An 18,476-nucleotide genomic window follows, 5' to 3' on the forward strand; every position below is an offset into this window, starting at 1 on the left:
GCGCTGGTGGGGGTTGGGCTGCTGACAGAGTGCCTGCTTCCCTGGCAGGTATTAGATGTAACCTCATTCGTACCCAAGGATTCATGCAAAGTCAAAAGGCGAGTCCGCATCCCTGACAAGCCCAACTACAGCCTTAACCTCTGGAGCATCATGAAGAACTGCATTGGCCGAGAGCTCTCTCGGATCCCCATGCCGGTAGGCACGGCTGGGCTGGAATCCCGGGGCACCTGGGGTGCGGTGCACGTGAGACACTGGGGGTGCTGTTTTCCTCATAACGCCTGAGGGCTGTGTGGCTGGTTTTTGGTGTTCCTTAGATGATCCCACAGAGAACAGGGACCTTCAAACTGTGAAGGAAGGAGCCAAGGCAGAGCTCTGGGCGACCCCAGAAAGACCCATAGTGTCCCTGCTGTCCTCACATGGTAGATGGGGGTGGCAGAGATAAGTAGGCTTTGGGGGTGAAAAGGCAGTCCTTCCTGCCAGAGGTTGTCCCTGGTGCACGCCTGGCTAATGGAGATTCAGCAATGCCACACAGCCACCCAAGGGCCTCTGGAGTCCTGTGTCACCAGGCTGCAATACCATCTTCATGAAGGAAGCACTTGGGACTTTCTGTTAGCCAGTTTTACTCTGTGGCACACACGTCCTTTATATCTCTTGTCTCTGTGTCCACACTGCCCAACTGAATCACACCTGCACGCACGCACATACGCACACCCGTGCACACATACGCACACCCGTGCACACATACGCACACCCGCGCACACACACCACGCACGCACATACACACACACACCCGCGCACACACCTGCATGCACGCACATACACACACACACATACGCACACCCGCGCACACCTGCACGCGTGCACACACACATACGCACACACACACCTGCACGCACACACATACACACACACACACACATACACACACACACACACCTGCACGCACACACATACACACACACACACACACACACACACACACCGGTGCGGGCTCACGCACACTCACACTACGTAACTGGAGGGTAGAGTTGGCTAATGTTATCAGGGAAGGTTTACCTTCCAGGGTAGCATAACCCTGACTTGTCTGAGGCTAATAGTGTCAGTTTCCACCCACCGTGCATAGCACACAAGAGCCCTTGACAGAACACCTAGTCCATGGTTCCTAACAAGGAGGATGTATGTCCTCCATCTGTAGACCCCTGGACCCACTGTTCTTGGCTTTGAGCCTGAGCTTTGAGCTCTGATCACATGATAGCCTGATGCCATGGCTTTTGTGGGGTAGAAGAGGATGGCGCCAAGTGGCTTGTCAGCAAGTGACAGATACTGAGGGGAAAATGAAGGCAGGACGTGCTAGACTGGAACCTCACTGTGAAGTGCCACCAGAGCAGGGATGTCCCTCAGTGTCTGAGAAGGGCAGGGGCGCCCTGACGGCCACCTCCCTGCATCACCCACAGGTGAACTTCAATGAGCCCTTGTCCATGCTCCAGCGACTTACAGAGGACCTAGAGTACCACCACCTGCTGGACAAGGCGGTGAACTGCACCAGCTCGGTGGAGCAGATGTGTCTGGTAGCTGCCTTTTCTGTCTCCTCCTACTCCACCACCGTGCACCGCATCGCCAAGCCCTTCAACCCTATGCTGGGGGAGACCTTTGAGTTGGACCGTCTGGAGGACATGGGCCTGCGTTCCCTCTGTGAGCAGGTAAGGGCTGGAATCAGGTAGCGCTGCCTGTGTCCTCTGGTCAGGTGGCCAGGCTCATGGTCAGGGCAAGACAAAGGGGATGCAGCCCGTGACCAGACAGAGCTCATGTGTAACTGGGCATCTGTGCCCCTTGTGCAAGGCCAGGTCCATAGTCTCCCAGACACAGAGGGCATGGGAGGAGAGTGTGCTCTGAGAGAGCCAGGTCTGGTGCAGGGAGAGAGGGACTAAACCCCAGCCAGGGAACAGGGGACCCAAACAGAGGGTCATCTACAGGGGTCGCTGGGAGTCCAGGCTAGAGCGTAGGTCAGCACTGAGCTGAAAAGTGGCGGGCTGTAGCCTGGGACATGCACACCGAAGATAATCAGAGCTACACGTGGCCACGTGATAGTCTTAACGCCGTACCAGGCCGTTCCGTGACTGAGTTTGAAACAGGAACCAGAAAACGTGCTGACAATTTAGATGTGGGGTTTGGGGCTCTCAGAGTCCTTGGCCTGACCCTCCCCCCACACACACACACATTTCTTCATTCAGACAGTGGTGAGTGCCCTAGAGGTGTCGGGCATGGTCAAACACACAGGACACAGCTGGGACAGGAAGACACAGAGCTCTTGTCACGGGTGGTACTGCTAGCTGTTTAGGCAGAGTGGTCAGGGAAGCAGTCTGGAAAGGAGGGTGGACAGGGAGAGCCAGGCAGGCATCCCTGTGACCCATGCCGACTCCGGCTTCCTCTGCCCATCTGTCCAGGAGACAGATTGAGGACGGGGTGAGGGGAGGTGCCAGGGGGGCGTGTTGAAAGGAAAGACAGCATTTGCAGAGGAAGCAATGAGGAACGTGAGGAGGAGGGGTAAGGGAGAGTCCACAGCATCCAGTATGAACAGCAGGGAAAAAGCGGGGTCCTGAGACTGAAGTGGACATGTCCCCAGACCTGCAGCTGGGCTCCATCCCTGCACACGCTCATTAGGCTTGCTCTAGTTGAACGTGTAAACACCTCATTACAGGTAACAACCGCTCGGGGACAGCACCCCCATCATTCAGGGCAGCAGACAGGCTGTGTCTGTCTACTTCCAATGCACAGGAGGCATTCAGGTACCATTCATGGAAACAGAGACAACAATCATGGGGGAGCATTGGGCTCACCAAGTCCCTGAGGGGAATTCGGGAACAAGACTTGGCCCTGAGACCACGAGACACCCTGAGAGTAAGGAGGCTGGGCCAGACAGAGCCTGACTGTTGTGGAATGGGCGTGGGGCACCAGGAAGAGCCAATGGCACTGCCACTCTGTGTAGGACAGACAAGTACCCTGGGGGCTGAGTAGCAGTCGGTGTATGCTGTGACATAAGAGGGGGCCCCAGTATAGGGGGCACACAGGCCCATGTCAGGACACTGATATGACTCCCACTCTGGAGTCAGACCAGATTCTTTCCCTCAGTTAATTCGGTTCTGCCAGTCTGTCCCCTGCCTGTGTAGCTGTTTGGGGCCAGCCTGGACTACATGCTCTTGCCAGATCATGGCCTCTTAGTCACTTTTATATCGCTGTAATAAAACACTGTGAAGAAAGGTTTGATTTGGTGTACAATTACAGGTTAGAGTTTATACAATAGAGGGTTGGAACTTATTGGGTGGAACAAGAGCAGCGAGCTGGTGACCAGAGCAGCAGCTGAGTGCTCACATCTTGGTCCACAGCTTGGGGCAGAAAGAGTGCTACCCAGGAGAGGCATGGGCTTTTTAAACAAAGTCCATGCCTCACCTCCCAGTCATCCCCAAACAGTTGCAGGCATTCAAACACGTGAGCCTGTGGGGGTCATTCTCCTTCAGGTCGTCACACATGGTAAGGGGTACAGAAACCTTAGTAAAGCAGCACCTTCCACTTCTGGACACAGCTCTGCTTCCCCTGCCCCACTGTTTCTCTAGAGCTGGGCAGAGGCTTCTCACTCACCCCATGGACTGGGCAACCTGGACAGGCTGCTCTTCCACTGGGGACACTGTGCTTCCCACTGTGGGGATACATGGGATGGAGCCCTGCATCCTGGACAGAGGGCAGGTGTCCTGGCTGGCCTGCCTGACTGTGCTCACACACAGCTGGTCTGATCCCAGGTAAGCCACCATCCCCCGTCTGCTGCCCACCACGTGTTCTCTAAGCATGGCTGGAGCCTCTGGCAGGAAATCACCATCGCCAGCAAGTTCCGGGGAAAATATATCTCCATCATGCCGCTTGGTGAGCTGGGGTGCGGGGCTCCCAGGGTGGGAAAATGGTCAGCTCTAGGGGAAGCGCTTTGCACATCTAAAGCCCAGCTATAGCCCCTGGGAGAGGCTGCACTGCCCACCTCCACCGCCCACCCATCACCTAGCCTATACCCCACCCCTTCCTAAGCTTCAGAGACATTCCTCTGATTCTTGATCCCAGGCCTGTGGGTGGTCTGGCCAGAGCCCAAGGAAGGACCCATGACCTCTGACCTCTCTGGCCTCCAGGTGCCATCCACCTAGAATTCCAAGCCAGTGGCAATCACTACGTGTGGAGGAAGAGTACCTCGACTGTGCACAATATCATCGTGGGCAAGCTCTGGATCGACCAGGTCAGGGATCCTGGGGGATGTGGGGTCTATGGCTTAGGGACCAGCCACTGAACACCACCTGCTCTCTCTAGTCAGGGGACATTGAGATCGTAAACCACAAGACCAAGGACCGGTGCCAGCTAAAGTTCGTGCCCTACAGCTACTTCTCCAAAGAGGCAGCCCGTAAGGTAACTAGGACCATGCCCGGACCCCAGTGGGTGCAGGGCAGAGCGTGTGCTCATGTGTCCTGCCAATGTCCGCAGGTGACTGGAGTGGTGAGTGACAGCCAGGGCAAGGCCCACTACGTGCTGTCCGGCTCGTGGGACGAGCAGATGGAGTGCTCGAAGATCGTGCACAGCAGCCCCAGCTGTGACGGGAAGCAGAAGACCGTGTACCAGACGCTGCCCGCCAAGCTGCTGTGGAGGAAATACCCGCTGCCGTGAGTCCCGCCGGGGTGCCAGCTCTGGGGAATAGGAACTGAGAGAGGCAGAGGAAAGAGGGCAAGGAAGAGACAGGCATAGGGCCACTCCTGCCCCACCCAGCAGAGTGCATAGAGGTCTGGGGAATCCAATCTAGCAGAGAGCAGGGCCAGGAGGCCATCATCCCAGTGGGAAAGTGACTGCCCAGAGGGTCATGGGCATAAAGATATCCAGTGGCTGCGCATGCCGTGTGGACACTTTGAGCAAAGTGACAGGGTAGAATCTTCCCCTGCAATGCCACGAGAGGTAAAATCAAGCTTGACAATAACCCAGAGGAAACTGTCCGAGAAACTTGCAATGAAAACAAAAGAGAAAAATCTACAAAGGAAAAATAACGGAAACAGAATCCACAGCAAGGTTGGTGGAGCAAATGCCCTTAGGAAGAGATGTTGTTGCTGCATGAATGCAAAAGCTGTGACCAGGCACGGAGGACCTGCAGCTCCAGACTCAAAAGGTAGAGACAGAAGGTTGCAAGTTTGGGGCCTGCCTGAGCTGTAGAGTGAGATAGCCTGAGCTGTACAGTGAGGAACTGTCTCAAGAAGTCGAAAGAGAACTGAATGGGAAGGCCTACCTACTCCTTGGTCACCCCAAGGGAGCCCAGGGCCCCTCATGGAAGTGTGAATTCACCCCAGACTCCCTGGACAGTCCTCAGCTACATAAGATCCACAGCAAGAGCCCGTTCTCACGCGCTTCTAGCCCAGAGTCCCAGAGAGACAGGTCCTGCTGGAGAGAAAACAGCAGAGGGCTCTCCCATCTATTTAAGTAGTCAGTTTGGTTTTTTTTCTTCAGGTCACTACTTAGCCCAGGTTGGCCTGGTACTTACTATGTAGCCCAAGCCCCAAATCTGTAATCCTCCTGCCTCGACCTCCTGAGTGTTGGGATTTCAGTCATGTACCACTATGCCTGGCCACACGCAGCCAGATTCATAGGAAGATATTACTTGTTGAAATTCTGTACCCCAGAGCTATCCTCAGCAATAACGGGAGCCTAAAGACAGACAGATCGCATCTTGCAGATGCTGACAGATTCACATTACCACTGACTGAGAGAGGGGGATCTCTCCATCTCTCAGTAACCACCAAACTAACATTTTTCTGGACTCACAGGAGGAAAGTAAAGAAGCAAATTAAAATGGGAAGGAGGTAGAATAAGAAAATAACCACCAGATAGTATCTGTCTCAAAAAACCAACAAATAGACAGCAAAACAAAACCCCAACCAACCAAATAAATAAATATTTAGAAAGAAAAAGAAAGGGCTGGGTGCTAGGATATTCACGATCCCAGCACGGAGGAGGCCGAGGCATGAACGTTTTGAGTTCAGGTTGAATTCAGGGAGAGCTTGAGCTACATAGCAAGACCTTGTCTCAAAAAGAAAAAAGAAACCTAGGAAGGAGAGCTGTGGTTACAGCTCAAGGCAGGGGTAAGGTATGAGTAGCGTGTATGAGGCCCAAAGCACCAAAAATAAATAAGTGGGTTTTATTTCATAAAAATAATTTAAGAGGGGGAGCAGTAGCTCACAACTGTAATCCCAATATTCTGGAGGTGAGGTGGGAGGGTCTGGGTTTGCATAGTGGGGTTCCAAGCCAACCTGAGCTACAGAATGAGACCCTGTCTCAAAAAGCCAAGCTAGGGGTAGACATGACTGCTGCTCTTGCAGAGTCTGGATTCGGTTCCAACACCTATGCCCAGTGCCCAGTGGCTCACAACCACCTGCAACTCCAGCACCTGGGTTTCTGATGTCTTCTTCTGGCTCCCCTGGACACCCACACACACATATGCAGGAACACACATGCAGACACATACTTTTTTTTTAAAAAAAAGAAAAAAGCAGAAATAATAATAATTTAAAATTAACACATAAATAACTTGTGTTCAACAAATACAGCAAAAATAATCCAACAGGGAAATGTGCCAGAGTCGTAATTAGAACTTCACACAGGACAGCATGAGTTGTGAGAAAAACCGCCACACAGGTCAGCGAACACAGCTCTGAGGGAAATCTGTCACCTGGCATGCATCCAGAACCACACCAAAACAGCTTTATAAAAAGCCCAGTGGTAACTGGGGAAATGCAAACCCACACCACTGCGAGAAGCCATTTTATGTTCATTTGATTAGCAAAGCGAAGGGCTGAAGACGTAAACCTTCGGCATTTCTGCCGAGTGGAAATATGCTTTGGCAGAACCACTCTGGAACCACTGGACCCCGTGTCTTAAAGAACCAGCACGCACTATAACCCCCAGGCTCTTATAGACAGAGAAAAGCACGCTCGTTTGCAGTCCAGAGGACAGAATAACAAGGGAACCAGAGTGAAGCTTGAGGCTTCAGTGTCTCCCTCCGCGACTCCTCCAACAGGTCACTGTGAATGGGAAATGTCACAGAAGGCATCCTTGACAGCAGGCGGCACAGTCACGATGTGTTGTCACCCTTAGGCTGTGCTTAGGATAGAGCTGAAACACATTTCCTGTTTAGACTTAAGTCCCATCCCCACTCTATCTCATTATGTCTATAAAATACCCCAACTCCCCAACATTTTGGAAAAGTGTGTAGCTTGAAATTGCATTAAGTGCCCTAGCCTAGGTATAGGATTGAGAAGTTTTGAAAATTCCCAGCTAATCTATGAAAGACATGCTTGAATAAGAAAATAAAGAGTAAAAAAAGAAAAAGAGTAGGGTTGGAGAGATGACTCAGTGGTTAAGGGCTCTGGCTGCTCCTCTAGAGGACCCAGTTTAATTCCCAGCACCCGCCTGGCAGCTCACACCTGCCTACAACTCCAGTTTCAGAGGATTTGTGGCACAGGCATGCACATGGTGCATGCAAGCAAAACACCCATACACATAAAATAATCTTTTTTTTTTAATTTTGAAGAAAATAAAGGATGGGAAGCTATGTCCACACTAACCGAGCAAACTTCCCAGAGCTGGAAGAGCTGTCCCAGGGTGGAACAGAGCAAACTACAGCAAACACAGATCAGGAGCACTGAGGGCAACAGCAGGTCGCCAGGTGTGTGAGTCTTCAGTTTGAACAGACCTTGCACCTAACAGCACAGTTGCGAAGTTCAGGTAGCACAGGGTGATAGAAAGATAAAAGGAGAGGGACCACGTTACAACCAGCGTGGGCAATTTGATTTGCTGCTTTGAAATACGGAAAGGAAAACAAAAGCAAGAGCATTAAGTCTGAACAACGGAAATCACCAGCTAACCAGAGAGCACCATGTTGCCCAGCTGCAGCACACCCACGTGGGCCATACCCAGCGGCTGGACCACCGGACACAGTTCAAGCACTAAAAAAGTGCACCAGGGGTATCGTTTGACTCCAGAGCAATTACGGAGAGGAAAACAAAACAAAGCATGGTTATACGTTTAAGAAATAGGCTTCCGACTAATCCGTAGGGCAGATAAAACACGATGAAAGCAGCAAATACACCTTGGATAATTACAAGTGTAATTGTAAGTGCTGGGACTCAGCCAGTGCCATGCTTTGAAATGAGAATCACCAGAAAAACGGGGCATAAAAACAATGCGATAAGCATCCGTTCCGAGGCAGAAAGCAAGCGGAAGAAGCAGCTCCAGCCACAGAACACAGTGGATAATAAAGCAGAAAACCCAGAAGACGAACAAAGTTTTATCTCCAACCAATGAACACACAGGCAGCCATGACCTAGATGGTCAAAGTCGGCAAGGTCCTGCAACCGACCTGGCTGTGCCTGACGCTCAATAAAACAAAATAGTAAGGAAAAACCTTGCGATGATGAGGCATCTATTAAAAAAAAAAAAGACAAATTCCTTAGAAGTTCCACGTAGAGAAGCAGTTGCAGGTGGGAGAGAGCATGCCAGGTGAGGGCTATGGAGGGCGCGTCCGACCCAGCTGATGGCCTTTGCAGGCTGGGTTCCTGGGACAGCCAGGGGAGAGCAGGAGCTCACCAGGGAAGGTTCCTTCCGGGTCGCTCATGCTGCCGCGTGGCCTCCGCAGGGAGAACGCAGAGAACATGTACTATTTTTCGGAGCTGGCCCTGACTCTCAACGAGCAAGAGGATGGCGTAGCGCCCACTGACAGCCGCCTGCGGCCTGACCAGAGATTGATGGAGAAGGGACGCTGGGACGAGGCCAACACCGAGAAGCAGCGGCTGGAGGAGAAGCAGCGCCTAAACCGGCGAAGGCGCATGGAGACGTGCGCGGCGGGCTGCGGAGGCGAGGATGGTGAGCCCGGGGCAGCGCATGGCGGTGGGGGTGAGATGGGGAGGGATGATCCCCTGGGGGGGGGGATGAGGAGGGGAATGGGGGGAGATGAGAAGGTGGCCAGGGCAGCAGGCAGCTCACCCCACCCGCTGTGCCTGCCGAGCAGAAAAGGAGTCAGACAGCTATGCGCCACTGTGGTTCGAGAAGAGGCTGGACCCGCTGACCGGGGAGATGGCCTGCATGTACAAGGGCGGCTACTGGGAGGCCAAGGAGAAGAAGGACTGGCACATGTGCCCCAACATCTTCTGAGCCACTCCTGCGACAAATACAGGCGCCTGCACAGCCTCAGCCTTTTCTTTAATGCACCCAATTTAGTACTGGACCACACACACACGCACACACATTCACACACTTTTCCCCCCTGAAAGGGGGCTCCCTCCCTGGAAGGGATAAAGGCCGACCTAGGTTTTCTCCAGCCCCCAGGTCGCCAGCCTGTTATCACTGACTTGGGCCCCATGGGCACCCTAGTTCCCAGTTACCACAACTCAGGCCGGCTGACTGGGCCCCTGGGCTGCTCAGGTCACTAACCCCAATCCAGGGAGGAACTACCCCCTCCTAGGGAGCCTCTTTTGACTTTTTTAAGAAAAAAACCAAAACTCCATTTCTTTCTAACAATGAGGTTTAGTAACTGTTTTTAGCACATGACTGAGAAGATTCGCTTTCCAAGCGTGTGTTCTTGCCCTGAAACTGTCCCGGCGAGAAGCGCTCTTCTAAAGACATACGGAAACCCCGCCCCTTTGAGTGGGGAGCATCTGAAACCCAGCTGGGCTGTGTCTCCGCATTGTTCATGCTCCCGGTCGGCAGGCACAGAGACAGCCCGAAGCCTGCCCGACCTGCACGGGTGTGTGGGGTCCCTGTGGGGACAGACAGCCCACAGTGGGAGCAAGGAGGCAGCCCCCGCTGTGAGCTGACAGCAGCATCCCCTGCCAGGCCTTGGCCATGCTGGGACAGTGCCCCAGTCCCCAGAAGGCCAAGAAGGGCTGAAAGGCAGGGCGCAAAGGTGCTTCCTGCCAAGATCCAGGCCCCCAAATCAGCAATAAGGAACAAATCCTTCAGTTAGCCTGGGCTGGTGACCTAGGCTCTACAGACACCTGGCCTCCTGCCTTGTCCCTAGGCGGCATCAGGGTCCTCATCTCAGCACTCCTGACATCTTTATTTGCCTAATTTATATATATATATATGATATATAAATATATATAAAATAGCTATTTTGCTTAAATTTCTATGATCTGTGAACGTGAAAAATGATGAAGACAGGGTGTTCCTGTCTGAGTTTGGCCTCCTGTCAGCTGGACCCCACCCTCTCCTTGGACCCCCTCCCTCCCAGCCGCTTCTGCCAACCTTGGAAATGAACCCTGTTCCTCAGACCCTCTGAGTCCACCCCACTTCAGTTTGGTCTGGAAAGTTCATCATTGCAGGACTTTTCTTTCTACTCCAGGGCTGTTTTTTTATCTAAAAAAAAAAAAAAGAAAGAAAGAAAGAAAATGAAAAAAGAAAGCAAGAAAACACCAAGTGTGAATGCCTTACAGTGCCCACTCTGGGGGGAGGGGGGGGAAGTGAGGGGGAGGGACAGGGCCACGGGTCTCCCTCAGAGCTGGAATGTGCCTCTTCCCAGCAGGCTGAGCAAGTACCCTCTGACCATAATAAAAACCTTGGTTCTGGAGTTTTCCACAACCCTGTCCCAGAATCTGTCTGTGGCTAGATGAAGTGTGGCTAATAAAGGTGACAGCCATGTGGGGACATGGGAGGCGTGGGGCTCTGTTCTGCTCAATTCCCAAGCTGCAAAAGGAGTGGGGTGGTGGTGGGGGGGTGGGGGTGGGGGTAAGACCTGATGGGATAGTCTCAGTGGACAGAGGGAACACCAGCTGACCAGAGGAGAGGTAACCCTGTATCAACAGAGCCGTGGTGCAGAACTGGCCCCTGATCCTTTGTTCCCAGAAATGCCCAGGTAGAGGCACTCTGGCCATGAGTCCCACGGCTCCATAAAGTCTGGTGAGTTCCATGTTGCCTGACCACTGTGGCCTAGGCAACATCTACTGCCCTGTTGCCAGGCGACTCAGATCACTAACTTCTGAGTCATGGACCAAAGAGGCTTCCAGGTGAGGGAAGAGGTGGGGTGGGGCACTAACACCACAGGCTCCAACTGGGCCCCATAGAGAGCCTTTCCAGCCTTGCTCCATCGCTGGGTACTGTGAGCAGAAGCATCCCCAGGATGGACCTGACTCAGAGGGCAAGGGAGGGAACAAGCCACACTGGGCACCGTCCAGAGAGGACAAAGGCCTGCACACTGAAGCACAGAGATACGCAAAGAGACAGGAATGGCCTGGCAGAGCTCTGAACAGGGAGTAATAGCGCAGTGTTCTAGAAAGATTGACCTACAGTCTGTTTCCTGGATGAAAGCCCCTCTGAGTAGGAAAAGTATTTTTAAGGAAAAGGCAGGGCTGCCGTGATAACTGGGTTGGTAGGGTCTCCCACTCAAAACCTCAAGTCACCAGACTACACAAACCCTTCCTGGAGTAGTAAAGTAAAATAAAGGGGTCTGGGGGATGGCTCAGAAGATCAAACACTTGCATTGCAAGCAAAAGGATTAGAAACTCATGAAGTCCAGGCAAGTATGGCAGCCACCTGCAGGTCCAGCACTGAGGCAACAGAGATGGGTGCTGGAGTGGCGGGGAACAAGCTGACCAGCTAGACTAGCTGATGGGCAAATGTGGGTTCATTTGTGAAGCCCTACCTCAACATTGTGTGCTTAAGACATCCAGCATCCAGGTGGGGCCTCTACAGGTGTGCACACACATTTGCATGTACTCCTTGACAACTGCATACCACATACACAGTGCAGTACGATGCTGATATTTGCTGGGTCAGAGCACAGATTAAGCCAGCAAAGAAGCCAGAACAACAACAGCAAAGAATGTACGTAGACCATAGAGGCGAAGTGTTTCAGTGGTCCGCGGAGTGCAAGGACATCGGAAAGATGGTGTGGTTGTGGAGAAGTGTTAACTTGGGATGGGGCCCTAGAGATGAACCTGGGAAGAACTGAATGGAATGACCCAGGAAACTCCTAATTTTCCCCAAACTATAGAGCCCAAATTGTTGCTCCTGACAGAGCAGTTGTCTAAAAGAAACATCTGTACAGGAAAGAAACCTGGAGGGTCCAGGGAGAGGGGAGGAGATGATACCTAAGAGACAACTCTCAACACTTAACCTACACATTCTAACAGTAACAGAGTAACTACCTTAAGATTTTTGTGTGTATATGCTGCATGTGTCTGTGCATGAGTGCTCACGGAGGCCAGAAGAGGGCGTTGGATTCTCATTCTCTGGAACTGGAATTACAGACAGGTTGTTGTGAGCTGCCATATGAGTGCTGGGAATCAAACCTGGGTCCTCTGCAAAACAGTTGATGACATTAAAAAGAATTCTCAGGCATGAGAGGTGGCTCAGTAAAGCACTTTAGAGCATGTGCAAGGTCCTGTGTTCCATCCTTATCAAATGTTTTCTCACAAATACAAATAAGACAATATCAAATAGAAGGCAGCCACTTATAAAAGACATATTGCTAAGTGGTAAATTCATGCCCAGTTTTATTTAAAAATAGGTTAAAAAAAGGAAAACTAGATATACTGGACAAAGTTTTAAAATAGTTTCTTAAAATTTTATTTGTGTATGGACCACATACAGGCCTGGTGCCCATAATGGACAAAAGAGAGCATCAGATCTGCTGGAACTGGAGTTACTGACAATTGAGAGCCACCATGTGGGTGCTAGGAATAAACCTAGGTCCTGACCAGCCAGGCAAAATGCACCCACAGGTGCAATAGTGGCCAGTCTGTTATGGGAGTAACCAGTTGCTCTCTGATCAGATTTGAGGCTCACTCCTCAAGAGAATTTATATCTGCATTATAAGCACCGAGGGACTCATCAAACCCTGGGGTTATCTTACAGGTGAACAAGGTCCAAAGTTTTACTTTATGTGTATGAATGTTTTGCCTTGAGTGTGTCTGTGCACTACATATATGTGTGATGCCCTCAGATGCAGAAGAGGGCATTAAAACTGCAACTGGAGGCATTTGTGAGCCTTCTGTAGGTGCTGTCCTGTCCTGTCCTGTCCAAGAGCCATAATAGCTCTTAACTGCGGAGCCATGGCTCCAGTCTTTTTTCAGCTTTCTGTGGAGGATCATTACAGGTAACCCTACACACTCTTTTGTCCAAGAGCTTTTTTTCTGCAAGATGGTGGACATGGGAAGGGCTGTATGGTTCAGCTTGCTTCAAATGGCCAGCCTGCTGTCATCTGTGTAGCTTGGTGTAGATGCTGTCTGGACTGGGGGCGGTACACTCCACAGAATGCCTCTATTGGCCAGTTGTAAGGAGGCCAGTGTTGGATGTCAGTCACCTCCAGAGATGAGTGGCTACTAAAGTGCTGTGTCCTCTGGGTTACATAATCAATCCTCGGGCAAATGTGGTGCCATGGTAGCTGATGGTTAATCACAAAAGAATGGAAGAAAAAGGCTGTCAGACTCCTCTCCAGTACCCACTGAATAACCCCAAGGCCAGTCTAGTGACCAAACTACTGGGGAGGCTTTCTGGGAGGGGTGCGGAGGACAGTAAGTCACAGAGTAGAGCTGGCCACAGCTTTAAAAGGGGACTGCAGGGGACCCTGGGAATCCTGTAAATATCCCAGGAAGGTCGAGGACATGAATCTTTATGATTCTTTGCCCTCTCAAGGTAAAAGCCCCCCCCCTTCCAGGTATTAGCTGGCAACTGCTGAGGATAAGCACCCCAGGAAATGGCACAGGTCTGGCAGAAGCTGCATGGAAGCCCAGCCCTCCCTTTTGGATACTGATGAAGTTGACCTGATGATGGTAGTCCTTAATGTGGGCCACTCTGTAAACACCTGAAGGCCTACAGGTAGCTGGTAGAGTGCTGAGAACCCTACAAGCAAAAACTGGGGATCAAGACAGCAAGTGGTTTCTGGCCCCCATTCCAGTTTCAGCCCACAGCTCCAGACTTTTTAGAAACACTGGGCTAACTCTCAAGCAGGAACCTGTCTGTCCTTGTGGCTTTATTAAACTAGAAGATCTGTCTGCAATGTAACCCCCTAAGGAACAAGGAACAGAACGACCTTTTTACCTTGCAAGAAGGAAGTTTCTGCTGAAGCCAGCAGTGGTCCTGGCACCTGAACATCTTGCCTCACCATCCCTGCCATCGTAGAGAGGGTCCCTGGGCAGTGCAAGGGAACTGGCAGTCTGAAGGCAGAACCTGTTTGGAGTCCTGCCTTCTGGGTCAAGCTGACCCTGCAAAGCCAGTACAGTGTGGCTGTTGCACATGGAGCCTCCTAGGTTCCATCTCCAGTGAAGTCCAGTGAAGTCCAGTGAAGTGGGATGCCCCTCTGTATGCTGTGAATATTTTATTACCAATGGCTAATAAAGAAGCTGCTTTGGCCTATGGCAGGACAGAATATAGCTAGGCAGGAAATCAAAACAGAGGGAGAAAGAATGCAGAATCAGAGAGATGCCAGCAGCTACTGGAGAACACAGACATGAGGTAACAAGTCACAAGCCTCGTGGTAAAGTATATAATAGAAATGAGTTAATTTAAGTTGTAAGAGCTAATTAATAAGACTGAGCTAATAGGCCAAGGTTTGTAATTAATATACACCTCTTAATGTTTATGCAGAAGTGGTAACTTGCAGTTACAATCCAGAGCCTTGCAGAATTCTCAGGATGTTTCAGGCTCACCCAACCCTGTTGGATGACCTTCCAAATAGGAGCCAAGTAGCCAGAGGAGGTACAAAACACTCAGGCCAAACTTGAGTTCTGTGTAAATGGCAAATTTGGAAGTCTTATCTGGCTTAATTTACTACTGATCCCTAAAGGTGCCAACTATCAGCCAGGTGCTGATAACATGGGAAATATGAACCTGTAAGATAAAAAGCAGTGTCTCTCAGACAGACGAAATGAAGAAACCAGAAGTTTCCTCAGCCTGTACTAATTCTTGGAAAACAAGTGTCATGTCCTTGTCTTTACCTGGTAGTAGACAGTATTTTACTCCCAAATGGGGTTGGAAATTCTAAATCCTACTATACTAAGTTATTTTCCTGAGGATTTTGCAAACTCATGATTTACAAAAAGATCCCTAGTCCTAGATTCAGAACTACATATATCTCTGCACCAAAAAAAAAAAAAAAACAAAACAAAAACAAACAAAAAAAAAAACAAAAACACCTGGGCAAGACAATGAAAATGTCCAGTCACAGTTGTGATGCCCAGTATCACTTTTGGAGATACCCACTATTAATGAGTTACAATTGAAGCTGTTGGGAGCAGAATGGGAATGTATCTGATGTCCTTTCTGGAATTTACCCTCCATACAAGTGTAATAGATAAAAGCATACACACACCACAGCTTTTTTCACAGATGTTAGAAACACGAGTGTTCACAGACTGTTACATGACAACACATTCAAGATAATGAAATGTCCTTTGATGGTTCAGAACAAAGCTGACGTATACTAGACTCACTCTGAAACAAAGTATGACATACTTGATGAAAAACCTAAGGAAACCCAAGAGGGCAGATGTGTTGCTGTATCCAAGATGAATAATCTGATCTCTAGGGAGAACATGGGGATCAGGTAGAAGCCTTGCTTTTCATGTTCAGCCCTTTGTAATAAGTGCTTTTTTTTTTTTTTTTTTTTTTTTTTTTTGGTTTTTCGAGACAGGGTTTCTCTGTAGCTTTGGTGCCTGTCCTGGAACTAGCTCTTGTAGACCAGGCTGTCCTCGAACTCCCAGAGATCCGCCTGCCTCTGCCTCCTGAGTGCTGGGATTAAAGGCATGTGCCACCACCGCCCAGCATAAGTGAATTCTTATCATGTCCACGTGTCACTTAGCATCTTCAACCCTATCCCTCTCTTTTAGAGCCGGTGGATACCTTATGAATCAGTTCCAAGGTCAGCTATTTCATGCTGTTCCCAGGAAAGACCCTACATTTTATCTTGCCATCAGAACAGTAGGACCTCTGCATAGGAACAAGCAGCACTAAGAAAAGCTGAGGTTGGATTTAGTATATCCAGAAAGTTAAAGATAAAACATCTAGGAAATGAAGTTGTTCCGTGTCTGTGGATGTTAAGTGAAGCTAAGAACAAAGACAGTGGATATGTAACAGGTGAAGAGGAAGATCTTGTATTTCGCATAAGAATGTACTGAACTTAAGGAGTCTCACCAGTAGAAATTTATGGTAACGTTTTGATTACATGTGTAGGTTAAAAAAAGAAGTATTACCTGCCAGTAAAAATGCAGGACCAATTTTCTTTAAACAGTGGGTTTAGAGACAAAAATGGACCACACACTGCCTGGATAGGGTCAACAGAAAGTTGGATTGGGGGTTATGTGCACCAACACAGGAAATCCTTCTATTGGAGAATGTTCCAGAGAAAAGGACTACTTCTGAATGATACCCCCCCCCCCCAAACAATCCGGCATCAGGAATTGTCAGATGGGATAGTCTGGGGTAGCCTAGAACCCAAGCAGGCACTTCTAGCCACATGTGCATAGTCCTCACCAATTCCCCATCTTCTACAAACACCATGGCAAGTGGGTAGATGTAGGAAACAAAGCCCAAAGTGTTTTGGATCAGGAGTACAAAGTCACAGTTCTATCTTCAGTGGTCTTCAACAGAAGTGAAGAGTTGGTGGGACAAGAACCAGAATTCTCCCAATGGCCATCAGATGAAACTCTTGCCTTTCCGGTTCTGAATAGTTGTCTGAAGCACATGGTCCTCCTCCTCCTCCTCCTCCTCCTCCTCCTCACTGTTTCAGAGTATGGGAGGTGCTGGGCTCTCTGAAGCCCACAAAGGACAAAGTAGAAAAGCAGCAGCAAAGGCTCTCCAGGAACTAGCACCACTGAGGAAGCCTCCTCCTCCAGAGAGCTCTTTCACACCTGCACACCCTGAGAATCTTTGGAGTTCAACATTCAGAGTGCTATCCAGCCCAGCAATTTGACCAGTCAGAGCTGTCTACGTTTGAGCTTGGACAGTGTGGTTGACTTGAGAAATGGCTCCTTCAGCAACAGAGTAGGTGGTGCGTTGGGAAATTTGAACATCAAGAATCATCTCCAAGCTGCCTGGGTAACACAGCCAGGATGACTCTGACAGCTGCTCAGGTAGCCTACAGACCTACATAGCCTCGACTGGAAACCAGGAGATCTGCTACAGGAAGTCGTTCTGATACTGGACCTGCTTTGATCACCCCCTTGTGGGTCTTGTAGATCTGAGTCTCTGGGGCCACATACTTTTCATATCCCATTGTTGATCTTCCTGTCCTCGGAGCCTCTCCAACTTCAGGTTGGTGCTTGCTTCATCCTATGTTGAGGTTCCAGGAGCTCAATGGCTCAGACTCTGTGCCCTTTCCTCAAGAGTCACACAAAAGAACAGTCTCACAGCAGGCATTAACATCTTCTCTTTTAAAAAATAAATATTTATGTAAACTTAGGGAGGAAGATTCAAGGAATCTCCTTCCCAAAGCACAAATGTCCCACATGAGTCAAATCAAGATTAAGTCCACCAACTCACTAATGAAATCCCCTTCCCCAGAAGCTGCTGTGCTGAGGCAGGTGTGCAGAGGAATTATCTGCCTCCCAGCTCCTCAGTCCCCTTTGGTGATGAGGTCCTCAATGTAGGCATCCAGCTCGTCATCTGTATTGATGTCTATGTCCTGGAACAGAGTGGGGTGGGGGTCAGTTGGAGCAGGAAAACAGGTTGGGGGTTAGGACTAGGCCAGAATTCCATTCTGTTCTCTTGCCCAGCTCTCTGCTTCTTGTTCCTGCCCTGTTTCTAAATCTGTTATCCCTTGTTAGAACTCATTGTGTATGCCCAGGAATGCCAGGTTCTCTGCATCCCTCCACCTGGTGTCTTATATTGAAAATTGGACTATGCCACATCCCCCAGTAATGTTCCGCTCTTGGGTTCAAACCACATACTTAGAGGTCCTGCCTCTCCTACCATCCATAACTCCCTACTACAGCTTAGTCAGATCCTAGTCTCCAGAGTCCATCCTAGTCTAGTAGCCTCCCCTTGGATTCAGTCTCCTTCGTTACTTTAGAGACCATCCCATTCGTAGCTCTAGGTTCTCTACCAGCCTGCCCCCAGTCTACTGTGTAGAAGAAAGATGTACCAGACCCCTAAGGGCAACATCCCACTTCTCCACTACTCAACTCCACCTGGGACCCATTTAGATAAGTAAGAATTTTGCATTCCTGGCAACCACATGGTGGCTCACAACCATCTGTAATGAGGTCTGGTGCCCTCTTCTGGCCTGTAGACATACACACAGACAGAATATTGTATATATAATAAGTAAATAAATAAATAAATATTTAAAAAAAAAAAGAATTTTGCTTATGGCTTAAAGGGTTCTCAAAGCAAACTGTATACGGTCTGTGGGGTCTGGCTGGGACGAGGCCCAGGCAGCTCTATCACTTCAAGCCCTCAAGCCACTCAAGAGCAGC

General features: G+C 50.0%; 2 protein-coding genes across 8 annotated transcripts in view; one reads left to right on the top strand and one right to left on the bottom strand.

Moving 5' to 3' along the window:
- Positions 1-16,027, top strand: part of LOC121436407 (oxysterol-binding protein 2) — a 170,557-nt gene extending 154,530 nt beyond the window's left edge. For 5 of the 7 annotated variants that reach the window (XM_041636266.1, XM_041636267.1, XM_041636272.1 and 2 more), the window contains 8 exons: positions 49-195; positions 1,455-1,700; positions 3,795-3,915; positions 4,170-4,273; positions 4,345-4,440; positions 4,516-4,691; positions 8,705-8,931; positions 9,077-10,644. In XM_041636266.1, coding sequence (XP_041492200.1) covers positions 49-195; positions 1,455-1,700; positions 3,795-3,915; positions 4,170-4,273; positions 4,345-4,440; positions 4,516-4,691; positions 8,705-8,931; positions 9,077-9,219 — 1,260 coding nt within the window. In that variant the 3' untranslated portion in view covers positions 9,220-10,644. Of the gene's footprint in view, positions 1-48; positions 196-1,454; positions 1,701-3,794; positions 3,916-4,169; positions 4,274-4,344; positions 4,441-4,515; positions 4,692-8,704; positions 8,932-9,076; positions 10,645-15,890 lie in introns of those variants that run through there. The other 2 variants (XM_041636269.1, XM_041636268.1) reach the window with 2 other exon arrangements.
- Positions 16,028-16,129: 102 nt separating this feature from the next.
- The window catches only part of LOC121436406 (ATPase MORC2A), a 44,232-nt gene continuing 41,885 nt past the window's right edge, over positions 16,130-18,476 (bottom strand). Inside the window, exon 27 of the mRNA XM_041636265.1 lies at positions 16,130-17,683. Within this exon, the coding sequence (XP_041492199.1) occupies positions 17,615-17,683 (69 nt within the window). The 3' untranslated portion in view covers positions 16,130-17,614. The remainder of the gene's footprint in view (positions 17,684-18,476) is intronic.

This window comes from Microtus oregoni, unplaced genomic scaffold (assembly GCF_018167655.1).
Source record: "Microtus oregoni isolate MIOR12 unplaced genomic scaffold, Mior012 000049F_ref0000343, whole genome shotgun sequence".
Classification (NCBI taxonomy): Eukaryota; Metazoa; Chordata; class Mammalia; order Rodentia; family Cricetidae; genus Microtus; species Microtus oregoni.